The 16,836-nt window shown below is 36.2% G+C and overlaps 1 protein-coding gene across 1 annotated transcript; it reads left to right on the top strand.

Moving 5' to 3' along the window:
* The first annotated feature begins 3,719 nt into the window (after positions 1–3,719).
* On the top strand, positions 3,720–16,460 carry LOC135073222 (probable glutamine--tRNA ligase). Its single transcript, XM_063967320.1, has 12 exons — positions 3,720–3,917; positions 4,048–4,446; positions 4,619–4,733; positions 4,805–5,170; positions 5,254–5,441; positions 5,671–5,897; positions 6,039–6,175; positions 6,608–6,779; positions 7,318–7,555; positions 7,809–7,954; positions 8,040–8,229; positions 16,341–16,460. The coding sequence occupies exons 1-12, from the start codon at positions 3,801–3,803 to the stop codon at positions 16,386–16,388; spliced, it is 2,343 nt and encodes a 780-aa protein (XP_063823390.1). The 5' UTR covers positions 3,720–3,800; the 3' UTR covers positions 16,389–16,460.
* Positions 16,461–16,836: the final 376 nt, after the last annotated feature.

Below are 16,836 nucleotides of genomic sequence, written 5' to 3' on the forward strand. Positions count from 1 at the left end.
ACTACCTACATTAGTTTTGTTTTTAGCTTGTACTTGTAATATTGTCTCGTACAATTTCAATTGATACCTATTATAGTGCGTCTCTACTATCTTATGTGTATACCGTAACGTAAAGTAGAGCTAAAGCGCAGAAATAGGCAGTATAGACACCTATCCACCTAGTTGTGATATCAGTTGGGTTTATCCCACAAATTACGGTTACGAGCTTTATTAAAAGCACGTACTGACACAATAATGGCCCGTATAATAATTTCCGTCGTAACAGATGCTCACTGCTGCTCGCCGCTTTGATCTTTTGTGTGGCCCGTAGCATGTAATCAGGATCTACCAATTATTATTTATTTATCTCTATATTGTATGTGAGCCTCAATTTTGTTTAGAATGTTATTGTACATACTTCTGATCTCTACATGTAAAGTAGAACTTATTTTCGGGAATTATTCCGGGCCACTTTGTTCACCCAGGTGAATTGGTGAATTGATTCGTCTAAAGCAGTGAAAAAAAGGTTCATTTAGGAATTAATTCACCCAAGTCTTCGCATCTCAAATACCTTGGTGAATTAATTCCTATTTAGTCGACTTAATTCATCTGGAAAATGAATCTAGGTAAAATGGTTCCGACGTGAAATGAGGACAATAAAAATTCCACTATCTTCACCCAGGTGATATCACCCAGAACAAAGTGGAATGATTCATTTTCGGACCTGGATTTTACGATAAAGCACCTATATTATGGCTATTTAAGATGATGAAAGGCCTTGCCTTTCAAGTGGCAAATAAGGCGAAAAATATTGTTTCATACTTTACTTTGTTATGATCTTGTTATGTAAGCTTTTGATTACAAGTTTTACAGATAATAATTAAAGTTTGTATTCTACTGAACTTTTGTGATGTTACCACAATAGCAGAAAATTAACGCTACTGCTTAAGTACTACCTCAGAATTGCGAACATTATATTAAGTATTATTATATGTCCTACTATAGAACTTCTCAGTACATATTCTACGCCGCATCTTCGCATGGGTAATATTTATAATAATGATGCTGACAAAGGTAATTATTTCGTTGAAAATTCATTTCTTCTTACATTTGTTCAAAGAAAATTAATATTTTCAAATTATCTCTTGATTCTATACAAGCCACACCGTATAAACATATTCCCCGTTCCTGTAATTCAGATTGTCAAAGGCCCGCTAGCGGCCACTAAGTACTTAGATATTTGTAGCGACTGTAATTAAATTCCGGCATGATAAGGGTTACTGAACGCAAGCAATCTTCCCGTTCTCTGAAACATCACGACTCAAATATCGTAGTAGAAGCGAACACGCGCATAATCGCCCGTATCGCATGATCAGGCGCCACAAATGCTGCAGTCCCACGCTTAAAGCCTTATCAAGGGATTAGATAATGAATATTTTATGGATATTTATAGAGTAACCTTATTCACCATTTGATTTTGACTATTTAAGATTAGCCTCTTTGAAACGTTACTCCCCAAATAGCCAGTAGGTACCAGTAGCTTCCTGAAAAGCATATAAATCAAACTCATCATAGTCATTTGTCTGTCTCCATTGCGCTCGCTAGAAACACTGTACTTAAGTACTAAGCCGAGTTTATTGAAAAACGAGCACGATTTACATTGTGCAATTTCCGTAACAAGATCAAGTTACTTACTTCCCCGTTCGCGGAACCGACTATGATACGTATGATATTATACAGACCGTAGCGAATGTCATCGTGGATTGTATCACTTACCTGGGCCTAGCCTAACCTTCATCCAGCCACACTAATTACCTGCTAAAGTGTAATTAGACTTCATAGCAAAATATTTACTACATAGGAAATAGAGAAGATCTATAATTCAGCAATATATGCTGAATTACTATAGTAGGTATGAGATCTAATTTTTCATAAATTGTTTGTGAAATCCTTGAATATAAAACAAGTTTTCGTACGGCCGTTATGGAAGCAATACAATCAATCACAAGGGATTTGGAAAATTAATGGGATATTACAATTTCATACCAATGAAAAATAAATTCGGCCAAGGGCGTACTCATATGCACCAATTTATTTTGCCCCAGAAAAACTGGACTGACAGTAAAATGATTTTAAGAATTATTATTATTTTTCTTATTTATGATTTACATTAATTTTATTCTCATTAGGGCGCCTAGATATGATACATGTTAATAACTTTATAGAGGGGTAGATTATACGATTGTTTACTACACAAATACTTCGAACCCAAGACCGAATCGGCTTCGTCGCGTCGCGAACAGTCGTACGTAGGTATCCGTCCGCGTCCTCCTGTGTCGCGTTACGCGTATGTACTGAATTTGGGAAAAACTAAATATTTCCATGTTCATTCATACGTCGTATGTACTTAGTTATTCGTATTCTTATGGTTACGTTTATGATAGACTAATAAAAGTAAAGTATAGACTTATAAAGTAAATTAAAGCGTAGGCGATAAATAATTATAATAATTAATCATAGAAACTATACATAGACCTTATTAATTCTTGTTTACCTTGCGTATTTAGGTACTCCAATTTCCAGATCATTGGGCTGTCATTTAAGTATTCCTCCCACAAGACTATTACCATAATTTGTAATTTTCTTGCTTTGCTACATCTGCTGAAAACAAAAGGGTGGGTTCAGGAAAGTTTGATTTGTGAGGTTTTTAAGATTACTCTCACTATTTGCTATTATTAGCAATTTATTATTATTCTGTGGCTATACTTACCTTACTGCCACTCTCATTTTAGTGACCGACCGGCAGCTTAGTGGCTGTACCCCCCTGTATTATGACATCTCTAGCCAAACACAGTGGTATCTTATGGCTTTGTATTAGAGATTATTTTGCAATGAAAATGTAATAGTCCGACGTCCTGTTGCCTGTGTCTACGAATAATTCGAAGCGATATCCCACAAAAAGACTGGTAGACTACTTTGTAGAGCCACCTAGCTACTTCATTATTCCCTAATTTATTCTTATTTTTCCATCTCTCGAAGTAAACAATATTTATGAAAGACTTGTTTGTTTTTTCCTGAGATATACAACTTAACATAAGTGGACGAATCTTTTAAATGAGGTAGAAAGGTATTTCGTCGGTAGGTAACAAGGCCGCAATGTAGAGACATCAAATGAATTAAAATGGGCAAGCTTGTAAATAAATAATTTTATTATGACTGTTTTATCTGGAAGTCCATCTATCTTACTCAAGAGTCCCGGGTTCGTCTCCCAGTGGGGGGAAATATTTTCTACTCAGTTTGGTTTGTGTTAACTATCGCCTATCGCTATTTTTTACTATGATAACTTCCACCTTCGGATGAGGAGATGCTGGCCATAGATGACAGAGTATGTTTATTGCAGGTTAAGCCTCACAGATGGCCAAGAGCATGATGCATGCTGATTATGATGCTGGCTGATGCATGCCCGCATGCCCGTTGTGGTAAAAAAACCTAAAAAGTTTGTCAAAGGGATACATATTTATTATGCTAAGTAGGAAACCCTATACTTAACCATTTTTTTTACTTGCAGCTATAGCATCATCGAATCGATGTAATTTACAATCAATGGGTATTATTATTATAATGATATTATTTTTACAATACTATCACATTCATATTAAATTATAAATTGAATTATATTTGATTCGGAACATTAGCACGTGTCGTTGTACTGTCACTGTCAGATTCCAAGTTTGACGTGACGTTTGACATCATTTGACATACTTCATCTCTTCCTTCCAGGAGCGCCGGTTTGTTGTAAAATTGTGAAAAAACTTTGAAAAATGTCTCCTGAAGAAACTATAGAAAGATTTAAACTCTTAGGCTTAAGTGAACAAAAGGCAAAAGAAACCTTGAAGAATGTAAACGTCACGAAGTTCTTACTCTCAGCGATTACTGAGGTTAGTGAATTTTATTTTTAGTCCTTTTTGTATAATATTCCGGGATTAGGTTACATATCCTGTATATTGTAAGTATTTTGGCACAAAACTTAATAGTTTTATTAATTCTGCTAACCCTTATACCTTTCAGATAGACATCCAAAGCCTGCCAGCTGGTGCTGGGATGTTGATATATCATTTAGCGACTAAAATCAAACCCCAAATTTCATCAAAACTATCATTTGTCTGTAAATATATTTCAAGTGGTAAACTTGACTCGACTTTGCGTGTAGATGCTGCCCTAGAATATCTCCTGAGTACAGTGAATGAGGCGAATGTAAACGTTGAAGCATTTGAAAAAGCTTGTGGTGTAGGTGTTGTGGTGACACCAGAGCAGGTCGAGCAAGCTGTGGAGAAACATATGGCCAAGTACAAGGATGAATTGTTGGAGAAAAGATATCGTTTCAATTCTGGCATTGTTATGCAGGCTGTAAGAGCTGATTTGCCTTGGGCTGATGGAAAAGCTATCAAGAATGAAGTTGATGTGCAGGTCAGATATTAACTTAAATAATAATATTTGTTTATCTCATTCTTAAACTTTATTTTTATGGTTATTGTTTCAATGACAAGTTGTTTGATCAGCTGCATGCAAGTCATTGTTTTAAATTGATTAATTGTGTTTAAACAATTTAAAAAACATGTTTTATTGTTAATTATTCCAGATATTAGACCTATTGGGTCCTAAAACTGAAGCCGATCTAGCCCCTCTACCAAAAACTGATAAAAAATCGAAAGGTGGCGATGCTGGCAAAAAAACTAAAAAAGAGGATAACAAATGTATGTTACATAACATTGTTAATATTATAAAACTGTTTTTTATCAATTCTTATTTCTTTTTAACATTTCAGCTTCTAAAACTGAAAAACCTGAAGCAAGTGGTGATGTCGGTGGAGCAACTTCTATAGCAGAGCTCATGAAAAAGTTACCTTTCCATGCTCCAGGAGAAAATTATAAGTCTGATGGTTATGTTGTGACACCAGATACAAAAAGATTACTTGAGGAACATTTAAAGATAACTTCTGGTAAAGTTCGAACAAGGTTTCCTCCTGAGCCCAATGGTATTCTTCATATAGGACATGCTAAAGCCATCAATATAAACTTTGGATATGCTGCTGCCCATGATGGTATTTGTTATCTAAGGTTTGATGACACCAACCCAGAGAAAGAAGAGGAAAAGTTTTTTGTTGGTATTAAAGATATGGTTGAATGGTTAGGTAAGCAAATTCTTTTATTTATGTTTGATAAGGAAAAACTTCAAAGATTTGGGAAGGTTTTAATAAAACATTTTTAATTACAGGGTACAAGCCATACAAGATAACTCACTCTTCAGACTATTTTGATCAACTATATGAGTGGGCTGTACAACTCATCAAAAAGGATTTGGCATATGTGTGCCATCAGAAATCTGAAGAAATCAAGGGCTTCAACCCTCCTCCTTCACCATGGAGAAATAGGCCTATTGAAGAAAGTTTACAACTGTTTGAGGTAAGTAATATTAGGGGTGCTTCTAACAGATTTTTGCTAAAATTAAATGCTGTAACATAAGTCTTAAATTCTATTTGATATTTTGGAAATACTATTTTATACTAATTCTGGTTTTAAGTTCTTTAGTTATTTGAACTTAAATTAAATTAACTCTTTTTGGACAGAGTCAATGAGCTAGTGCACTTTTTTGTGTCTAATTGTATTTAACAAATAAATCTTTGTTGAATAGGATATGAAAAATGGTAAAATAGATGAAGGTGTTGCGACTTTGAGAATGAAGATCACATTGGAAGAGGGAAAGCAAGACCCTGTTGCGTACAGGATTAAGTTCAAACCTCATCACCGCACTGGCAGTAAATGGTGCATCTACCCTACTTATGATTACACCCATTGTCTCTGTGACAGTATAGAACACATAACACACTCTCTGTGCACAAAAGAGTTCCAGTCTAGACGGTGTGTATTTCAGGCTAACTCATACTTTTTTGGTATTTGTCTAAATTTTTTTGAGTGAAACAAATGCATAAATTAATCACTGTTTTTTTAATATGTACTAAATTAGTAGATAAATATTTACGTGAATTTAATTTATTTCAGCTCTTCATACTACTGGTTATGCAATGCACTCAACATTTACTGCCCTGTCCAATGGGAATATGGAAGACTCAATGTGAATTACACTGTGGTGTCTAAGAGAAAGATTGCAAAACTCATCACTGAGGGGATTGTTAATGGTAAACTTAATTTTGATACTATGCACATTCAATCAGTAAACATAATGTTTGTGATTTAATATAATACACTAACTAATTTTCAATAGAAAAAGTACAAATGTGTTTAAAACACACATGGTATGCAAAGCTTACAAGCTTAGTTAGAATAGATGGCGCTGTGTTAAATTGTCAATAATATTTATTTACCTATTTGATTTATGGTAACACTAGGTAGTAATTCTTCTTACTCTTATTCTTTTCTTATAATTATGTAAAAAAAGTGTAAACCCCACTTACACTTCTTAGATTATTATCCATCCAGGTTTGATACAAAAATATTTGAAGTAATAACAACTTTTCTAAATAGTGAATTGTAAAAGTCAACCTTAAATAACCCTCCTTCTGGCGCAGTCGGGTAAAAACAAAAGTAAAGGTATATCAATGTTATTTCAGACTGGGACGATCCTCGCTTATACACGCTGACGGCGCTCCGGCGGCGCGGCGTGCCTTCGGCGGCCATCAACACCTTCTGCGCCGGGCTCGGCGTCACCGGCGCCGTGGGGGCCGTCGACCCCGCCGTTTTAGATGCTGCTGTCAGGGACGCGCTTAACGCGACTGCTCCAAGGTAACTTGGTCATAGCACACTTATCAACCCGGAAAGGGATCAACACCGTATCGCCTTTCGCCGCGCTGTCAACCGCGAGGCGAAACGTTTACGTTACAGTGCGGATAAGTGTGCACTACGGAGTTTCATACCGCCTCGAGTTGATACGGTTACGATGCGTTTCCGGTTTGGTAAGTATGCTTCTTTCTCTTTTTGTCATCTCATATTGCAGTCCAATGATAAACGTGAGCTCCATTGTTTCCAATACCAGACAATGTCCCTTCTTGGCATTGGTATTTGGTGGTCGGTAAAGCGGTGGGGTAACCGTCACTGATGATGTGGGCGTCGCTAATCATGCTCAACACCGCAATTGTTTGAGTTACGATTGTATAAAATAAACGTTTTAAAAAGCACTGCTAATTCTTTGAACAGCAAAAAAATTATTGGTGAATAAAAAGAGTATTATCAAATGACTCTGTCAGAGATATGTCCTAAGGTTGGACTTATTGTAAAAATGAAATTATTTTGTTGAGTAACTACTTGTTTCTTTTTGTTACAGAGTTATGGTTGTTCTTGAACCCTTAAAAATTACGATCACCAACTTCCCAAGCGACAAGCCGATAAGTGTGACCGTGCCAGACTTTCCTAATGAGCCAGAGAAGGGATCGCACAACGTAGTTCTGAACAAAGTTGTGTATATCGAGTCGACTGACTTTAAGGAAGAACCTGAGAAGGGATATCGACGACTGACACCGTCGCAGTCGGTTGGGTTGAGACACGCTGGATATGTCTTAAAGGTACCTTTGTCAATCTTTCTATTAATGAAAAATACTATCTTTTTTATAAATCGTCTTAAGCCTTTCAAGGGAATAAACTTTAAAATATGGTGGGAACTCTATTCACTCTGCCATTTATAGGGCTGAAATAATTGATTTAAAAAAAATCTTCTAAAATAAGCTAGAGTATCTCATTGTAAAAGCGCCACATTCCACTCTCCTATTTGAGGTCAAATTATAACAAAAACGTCTTATGCAATGAATATGATTTTAGGTATCGAAAGTGATCAAAGACAGTTCCGGCAAAGTATCAGAGTTGGAGTGCACGGCCGAACCTTCTGAATCCGCCGATAAACCCAAAGCTTTCATTCATTGGGTATCCCAACCAGTCGAAATCGAAGTTCGCCTTTATGAGCCATTGTGAGTAAAACAAATCTATCAAACATCTAATTTCTGTCTAGTGCAGCTTAGTATTAAATACAATTTCTAAATATTTTATTTCAAGGTTCATGCACAAAAATCCAGAAGATCCCAATGAAGTGCCTGGTGGGTTCCTCTCCGACTGCCGTGAAGACACTTTGAAAGTGGTTCAAGCATTTGCTGACAGCTCCATCAACAAAGCGAAGGTGTATGATAAGTTCCAGTTTGAAAGAATTGGATTCTTCTCTGTGGACCCAGATACATCTTCTAAACATGTAAGTTCATTAATGCACTGTATGGTTTGCGATACATATTTTCATGTAAATGTTGCAGTGCTAAATAAAACGCCGCTCTATGTTATGTGCTTTGTTTCTTTGTGTTGCTCTGCATACTTATGCAGAATTCCCTAAAAAGAGATATTTAACGTTCGGGGAAAATTCATTCTGCATAAAAAAGTATTTTTTTAACTAACAAATAAGTAACCTATTTAAAAGCGCTTTTACATGTCCCATTATTCCTTTAACCCTACCTCTGCTTTGGAACAATAAAGAAAGGGGCCAGTGCTGAGAAGAAGCAGTTCGAGTAACTCAATTAGCTTAATTATTAAACTGTGATTAAATCAATGTCTGGTTAAGGACCAAGTTTATCCCTTTTATTTACGTCGAATGCTTTTTTTTATCCAAAAATAATTTACATTGTGATACAGTAAGTGTGTGTTACTAGTTTTGTTTGCTGCCTTTTTTTCATCGTTCAGATGTTACTTAAGTTGCTTAGTTGTATAAAATTTTTTAAACTTGCTTGCATGTCGTGGGTGAAAGTTAACCTTCATCATGGTAGAATTATAAATATTAGTAGGATATGCTGAAAATAAAGTGTCAAGAGATGCATTTTGAAGAATTACACTTGAATGCTCTGTGCACTGTGCAACTTCATACATCAAGTCACCTCAAAATTGTTTGCAATTATTGTTCGCTCACATCATTAAATATACAGGGTGTCCCGTAATGTAACGTCAAGCCGGAACTGGGTGTTGAGGCAAGTTGTGCTGGTTATCAGAAAAATAAAAAAAAAATTCTATGTGGCATATTTTAAAAATAATAGGCATTTAAAAAAAATCAAAAATTTCTACTCCAGGTGACGGTCCTTTTACTCGTGTTGCCACAAATCTTCACTTTTTCCAAATTTTTTTTTTGTTATGTAACCCTGAATAATGCTTCTCTAAACTGTTATCAAAATTACAAAACCAGCTGCTCCAACTTGGATGAAAAAAATACATTACTCCCAAAAAAAATATCAAAATATAAATTTTACCTAGTTTAAACTGACTGTACTGAAAAAAAATTGTACTACGCGAGTGTGGCAAGTGACGTCATAATTTGGCGCATTTAGTAAGGATTCCAAAATGGTATAACACTTTGTAAAATCTTGCTGTAATTGTCGACAATTTTTGTTTATTGGAAATAATCCTGTTTTTAACTTTATCTACCTTGGTTAAAAATATTATTGTAATGTGCCCAAAATGCAAGTTTCTGGCTTAAGTGAGGTGGAGAAGACATTTTAAAAGGTATGAGCGGGACGGAGAGGGCCATCTTACCAAGCAGGGATGTTATGGATATCCGTAACCGTAACCGAAACTATCGGATATCCAAAATAAAAAAATGTCCATAACCGTAACCGAAACTGATTCAAAAGTTACGGATAGTTTCGTATAAAGGCCAAACTGCAAAACTCTATGAAATCTGCAGTATACACGCCGCAGCTGCAATGCCGCGCTGCCGATTTCATAGTTTTGCAGTTTGCGGTTGCAGTTTGCGGTCTGCGGCCCGTCTTGGAATTGTACCTTAAATCTTAATATTTGTTACCAACTTGTCTGGCATTCGCTGGCACCATCTAATATGCCAGCCTGTTTTACCTTTATCATACATAGGTGTCGTCTTAGTTGGTACATAAAGTAGCTATGTGGGTCACGCTCACGCAGCATCTTGCTATTTGAATTATACCTACATTTTTGAAATTCTAACAATTCCGTAACCGAAATTATCCGAGACTTTCGGATAATCTGAAATGATTTCATATCCGTGACCGTAACCGAAACCGGTGTAATATTATTCTAATATCCGTAACCGTATCCATAACCGAAACTTCATATCCTTATTATCCCTGTTACCAAGTACAAGTGCAGGCAGAGCAGGTAGTAAAGGCGCGCGCGCACGGGTGACTTTTGTCACAGTATGTCAACTACTAATTATATGATCAAACGAACTTACCAAGTGAAGTTCGATCTGAATTATCCTGTTTTCGCCGAAGAGATTTATTTTACCGTGTAGTACCCCTGTACGACAAGCCAATCCGCACACAATATTCAGCGTAGTAGTAGTAAAAAACAAAAGAGCGGGCAACCCCACCCCTACCACGCTGTGGGCTCGGTGTCCGAGCGGTCTCATTATATTTAGAGAAGAGATGACATTGACGTTTACCTCTAGGGAAGAAGATATAGAAATCTTCGGGTTGGGAGGGACCTTAAATCTCTTCGGCGAAAACAGGATAATTCAGATCGAACTTCACTTGGTAAGTTCGTTTGATCATATAATTATCCTGTTTTCGCCTCCGAGATTTATTTTACCGTGTAGATGTTTAGAGCATGGATCAATGTCCATGTTAAATGGTTAAGAGAGTAAATGTCAATGTACTAAATACATAATAAAGCAATATTTTTGTATTACAATCGTATTGCATCACTTATTCATAACAATAACAAGTATCACGGTCTCAACAAGATTTTGTTCATTATAGAGTATTATTATATACATTTATTTGTACTTCTATTAACTGTTAAGTACGACTACTGATTGTAAAAAGTTGCCAAGACAGTTGACAGAGCATCCTGTCTATCCAGCACACTGGCTAATTGTGTCAACGTTGACAGCGGTACTGCCGCGTGTCGCGTGCTGTGTGGGCCGAACACCCTCGTGTCGACACTCTTTTCCTATATTTATCCAGTTTCATCTCAGAACTGAGCTTGATGACGGTAGTGGTTAACACCGAATCGATCACAGTGACTGCAAGGCTAACACTCTGATTGTTGTAAAACATAATGTGGTTAATTAAAACATATTAATTTATTTGGATACAGTTTGACCAGTATTCCAAAACAGTATTAATTTGGATTCCAAGTAACAGTGTTGCGAGGAAAAAGTTTGGTTTCTATTTAATAGCACCTTTTAATAGCAATCTTTTGATTCTTGAAACCTGACCCATACATTATAATATTTATTTAAATAATTATATATTTCAATAAATTGATTTGACTAACGGTAACGATATTGCTAAGCGGTGGTTATTTAATGTTATTATAGGATGCACCCGACTTTAGATAATGCTAAGAAAATCGAGTAAACTAGGTACAATGATGTAATTGAGCATTGTAAAAATATTTATTTGTCAGTCATTTGGTGTAGTGGTTTCGAAACGGACTACTATGCCGAGAGGTCCCGGGTTCGATCCCCGGCCGGGCAGAAATTGAATTGATTCATTTTAATTTCTGTGATGGGTCTAGGTGTTACTATGTATAATATTATGTATATAAAAACGGTATTTAAATATGTTTATATCCGTTGTCTAGGACCCATAGCTTTGCTTAGTTTGGGACTAGAAGCGTAGTAATGTCCAAGGAAGGATATTTATTTATTATTGGAGGAGTCTGGTACGTTTTGTTTGATCCACGACTGCCAAATACAAAACTCACTGCCAAGGAAAGGTAAGCTTAAATGGGCAATATGGTACTACTGATGTACCTGTTGCCCCAGCATTCATTTTCTTTTTTTTTTTTTTTTTAGTGAAAATCGTATTGACGTCTAAAAAAAAAGGTCGCCATTCTAAGGCGAATTAATTGGAATTAATTCATGTTAATCGTGTAGAAATCTCTACGCCAGACGATAAAATATGAATTATGACTTAATATCAAACAAAGTTCAAGAAACAAAAAATAAGTTTATGTCATGTACTGAAACCAAAGCGTCTAACATTTTCTGAGACAATATTAAACCAAGCTCCTACTCCGTGTCTTTATTCAGACACCTTGATTCAGTCAGCTTCAGTATTATGATGATTGAATTTTTATAATCATGCAAAGAAGAAATAAAAAAAAAATACTAATAAATTCTCAATTTATACTTCATAGAAAGGGAAGAAAGACTCATTCATTATTATGAGTTTGTGGCAGCATCATCGATTCGTAAAATAAAATCGCATTATTTTTTGGTATTATTAAAAAATGTCCTTAATCTAAACTAAAGGTTACAAGTAGTGGTAGTACTGGTAGGTATCTACATAATACATAGTTTATTTTTTGTGGTCGGTTCGTTCTTCGACTGACCAAAGTCCACTAGTCCGGTTGTTATTACAAGCGGCCCGAATTCTTTTTTGATGCATCAATAATTTTCTATTACATTGATTACAGTGTAATTATTATTGTGTTATATTTATAAAGGCATAGTTATTATCGCTTTAACGCATAATAAGATACTTTGCTTGTCTAAAAGATTTAGCAAGATAAGAAATCATTCAATGTATTTCATGATGTCGCATCTCATCTTATGAGAATTCTAACGTTATACATAAATAATTTATACGAACCAATTCTAAAACAGAACATGGAGTTAAAATTGACCTTTTTTTTTTTTTTTTTTTTTTTTTTTTTTTTTTTTTTTTTTTTTTTTTTTTTTTAGTAAGTAGATAATAATGGTCAATGGTGACGATGAAGCCTTACTTTGTAAGACTATCAATAGTATTATTAGCATTAATCAAACATTGATTAGTAGGTACAAACCTACATAATAATGTTTTTCCAATACAAGAAAAAATGACGTCATCTTATGTACCGATACCGAAACAGTTTAAGGAAGCTCTTAGATTTTATCTATTATTTATAGATACAAGATATTTTTTTTTTTTTTTAACAATTTGGTAATCTCAGAATGTACCTACTCGTGTCGACGGATGCGATTAAGAATATTCTTAATATCAACGTCTCTGCGCCGACGTGTATAATTATTTGTTATGTATAATTAATTATGTTTACTCGCATGGTTATGATGATTATGAAAAAAAACATCTGGGTTCGAATCGGGAATCGAATAGGTATCTCGGTACAATAAATTCTGTAACCGGATATTAGGTACATTGCATTTAACATAAAAATATTTTAAGCGGCCAGCACATACCTGTACATAGATGGCGCGTCGTCTAGGGACGCGGGTTACCTTGGTGTTCTGGTCGGTCTTTAATGGCGCTTCCCGCGTTGCGCTGGCAGCGCTGGGCATGCGCCGGCGCGGCGCTGCGGCGTAAATAACGGCGCCTGCACTTGTGAAAGGCGGCGTGGTTGCGCCGCGGGCGGGTGATAGGTCTTACTTAGCCCATCATACCATACAGCAGGGCGTAGCTTGTCGGTACGGCCTCTGTATAAAGCCTCGATTCACACAGTTATGCGAACGGCTAAAGCTTAAATTTTATATTCAGTGCAGCAGCCTGGATTAGTTGTCATATCAAATAAATACCTCTTTTCCCGTTTTAGAGGATTATAATGAGTTATAGTTGTCGATCGTCGATGTAATTGGTCGACCGACCGGAAATGTAGAAAGATCTTTGTGGGTTTCCAACAAGAAAATGTGAGACTGATAAGTACTCACAATCACGATGTCAGTTAATATGAGTCGTTGCATAGAAAAAACGACATATTGTCATACTTCATAATTATATAAAGTAGACATTTATTTCCACTTCGACTCGGTTCGGTCAACAAACCGGCCGAAGGTTAATTTAGGAACTTTTATTCTGACCTTATAATAGCAAGTAATGAATCTACATAAATGCACTTTGAATTTTGATCTGATACTTATTTCTTTCTTACTAGCTTTTGCGCAATCACAAGACTTATTCAGAACCTTGTTTCATATTGAAAAAGAATCCTTTTATATTTAGACCAATATCGATTGGTGTAATGTATAAAAATACCAAACAACAAAATTATTCAGTTACCCTTTGTAGCATTGAACAATGTGTATGGCCACAGGGTCATCGGTCGTTATAAGGGCAGGCGGAGGCTCGACTGGGGCGAGTGCGTCCGCGGCGCCGGGTCATCAGGCTCCAAGACAGTTGATGCTTCATAAGGTGTAAGGCCAAGAAGGCAAGCTCTTAATGTGGGTAGTTTCGTGCAAACGCAACATTTTTCTGTATGAGCTCATTATGTTATATTTTTGCGGCTTTCTTAAAAATGGCCGAAAAAAAAGTTACTTAACTCGTAAAAGTGAATAATATTACAATACCTGGCTATCTCGGTGATTAATATCTCGTTTTAACTCGCAAGAGCAAAAACGGCTACTGGTTAAAAAATAACCGAACATAAAGTGGCTGCTGGTTAATATCTCGTATTAACGCTACTGGTTAAAAAATGACCCGCAAAAATGACCGATTAAAAAGTGGTTGCTGGTTAATATCTCGTATTAACTCGCTAGAGCAAAAAATGGCTACTGGGTAACATCTCGCATTACCTCGGAGCAAAAGAATGGCTACTGGGTAACATCTCGCATTACCTCGGAGCAAAAAAATGGCTACTGGTTAACATCGCGTGTTAACTTGGAGCTAAAAATGGGTCAAAGTCACGCGTCGTGTCACAACGCTTATAATAAAAATGTACGAGCACTTGCACAAAATCGTTGTTACAACCAACCTTGTGTTGGGTCTAATTCTCGTCACTTCACTGTACAACTTAAAATAATTACGTTTTTTGTCGGTAAAAACGTCCTGGTGACGTCACTTAAGTATTTTTCTCATACTGCGTGCGGTCGTTGCGCGTGCGCACAAAGGAATGAGACCGCTCGGACACCGAGCCAGGCCTGGCTCACTCCGCGCGGTACATCCGATAATTACCTACAGCGAAGCGCCCCGCCGGCGGGTATTATATCAGTCGAGTGTCACCCGCGCGCCCGTGCGTCAGGACGCTGGCGTGCGTTGTAGTACCTAATTCTATGATCGAAGTATTATTTAAAAATGGACATAAAGAGAAAGAAATATTGTGCGGCGTTCGGGTGTTTAAATTCGAAAAGAAATCTACCGGATTCATCTTTTTTTTCGCTTCCCAAAGATGCTGAAAGGTATGTTGGCCATGTAGGTAATAGTATAGGAACCTAACCTACCATGACTACTGCTCAGAATGCGTTCGTTCGTTACAGCCAAATGACGTCCACTGCTGGACAAAGGCCTCTCCCAAGGTTTTCCATAATGAATGCGTACTTTACATGCATACGTGTCATGAGGTACGTACCTCATGACATAAGTAGATTAATTATTTTTTTCACTAGACAGCAACCCTAACAGCGTAAGAAGAGTTCAGAGGCACGCGATAGAAAGAGACAAAACTTGTAGGTGAATAAAATTGTAGGTACGTAGTGCTGTGCGAGCTGAATTCCACTGTATCGCGTCGCAGCAAGACTCGCATTTATTTAAATCGTCTTGCGGAGTAATCCTTCTGTACCTGTACTATTACTTATTCTGTGACCGAGCCCACAGCGTGGTAGGGGTGGGGTTGCCCGCTCTTTTGTTTTTTACTACTACTACGCTGAATATTGTGTGCGGATTGGCTTGTCGTACAGGGGTACTACACGGTAAAATAAATCTCGGAGGCGAAAACAGGATAATTACTGTCATGGTGACAAAAGTTTCTGTGACTGACTGTACGGTAGTCAGTCACAGAAACTTGAATTTTGGGCACATTAGAATAATAATTTTTAACCAAGGTAGATAAAGTTAAAAACGGGACTATTTCCAAAAAAAACAAAAATTGTCGACAATTACAGCAAAAATTTACCAAGTGTTACACCATTTTGAAATCCTTACTAAATGCGCCAAAATATGACGTCACTTGCCACACTCGCGTAGTACTTTTTTTTTCAGTACAGTCAGTTTAAACTAGGCAAAATTTTTATTTTGAAATTTTTTTTGGGAATAATGTATTTTTTTCATCCAAGCTGAAGCAGCTGGTTTTGTAATTTTGATAACCATTTAGAGAAGCATTATTCAGGGTTACATAACAAAAAAAAAATTTGGAAAAAGTGAAGATTTGTGGCAACACGAGCAAAAGGACCGTCACCTGGAGTAGAATTTTTAGATTTTTTTTAAATGCCTATTATTTTTAAAATATGCCACATAGATTTTTTTTTATATTTTTCTGATAACCAGCACAACTTGCCTCAACACCCAGTTCCGGCTTGACGTTACATTACGGGACACCCTGTATAGATAGACAATTCAGTATGAATTTGCAAAAGTTAAACTATTATTTTTGTAAGTGCGATTTATGTATTATTACAAATTATTTTGATTGTTGCAGATCGTTTTCAACAGGACTGTTTCTCTGAAAGAAGATACGGGAAAATAAACTTTGTTTTAATGTAAATGTTTGTACGTTTATACAAAAGCAAAAATTATTAAATAAATTATTAATTAAAGATATATTTTTTCTCTTTACCCTTGATTACGTCACGTAGCTCAAAGCGTACCGACCAAATTTCGCCGTTTGAAGCTGTAATATAATAAATTCTTCATAAGGTCACGTAGATACAGTTATTTTCCGCCATCCCTAGTGTATTAAGGCTTACGCAGAAAATAGAGAATAATTTATAGAATAGAATAGAATAGAATAGTTTATTTCAAAGAATATGGTTACAACAGTTCTTAAAATGACAAAGTTCTACATATTCTGCCGTATTTTGTTGGCGTAGAAATATTATAAATCATAGGTAATTACAATCGATGTCTACATACTTATATTAATCATTATTATTACGCATTCTTAATTACTATACAACAATGTCACATATCCCTCT

This window comes from Ostrinia nubilalis, chromosome 7 (assembly GCF_963855985.1).
Source record: "Ostrinia nubilalis chromosome 7, ilOstNubi1.1, whole genome shotgun sequence".
NCBI lineage: Eukaryota > Metazoa > Arthropoda > Insecta > Lepidoptera > Crambidae > Ostrinia > Ostrinia nubilalis.

Excerpts from the sequence above, each read along its gene's own strand:
- LOC135073222 (XM_063967320.1), top strand. The coding sequence starts at position 3,801 with ATGTCTCCTGAAGAAACTATAGAAAGATTTAAACTCTTAGGCTTAAGT. Across the intron at positions 6,780-7,317 it reads CTTAACGCGACTGCTCCAAG|AGTTATGGTTGTTCTTGAAC; the intron begins GTAACTTGGTCA and ends TTTTTGTTACAG. Across the intron at positions 7,955-8,039 it reads GTTCGCCTTTATGAGCCATT|GTTCATGCACAAAAATCCAG; the intron begins GTGAGTAAAACA and ends TTTTATTTCAAG.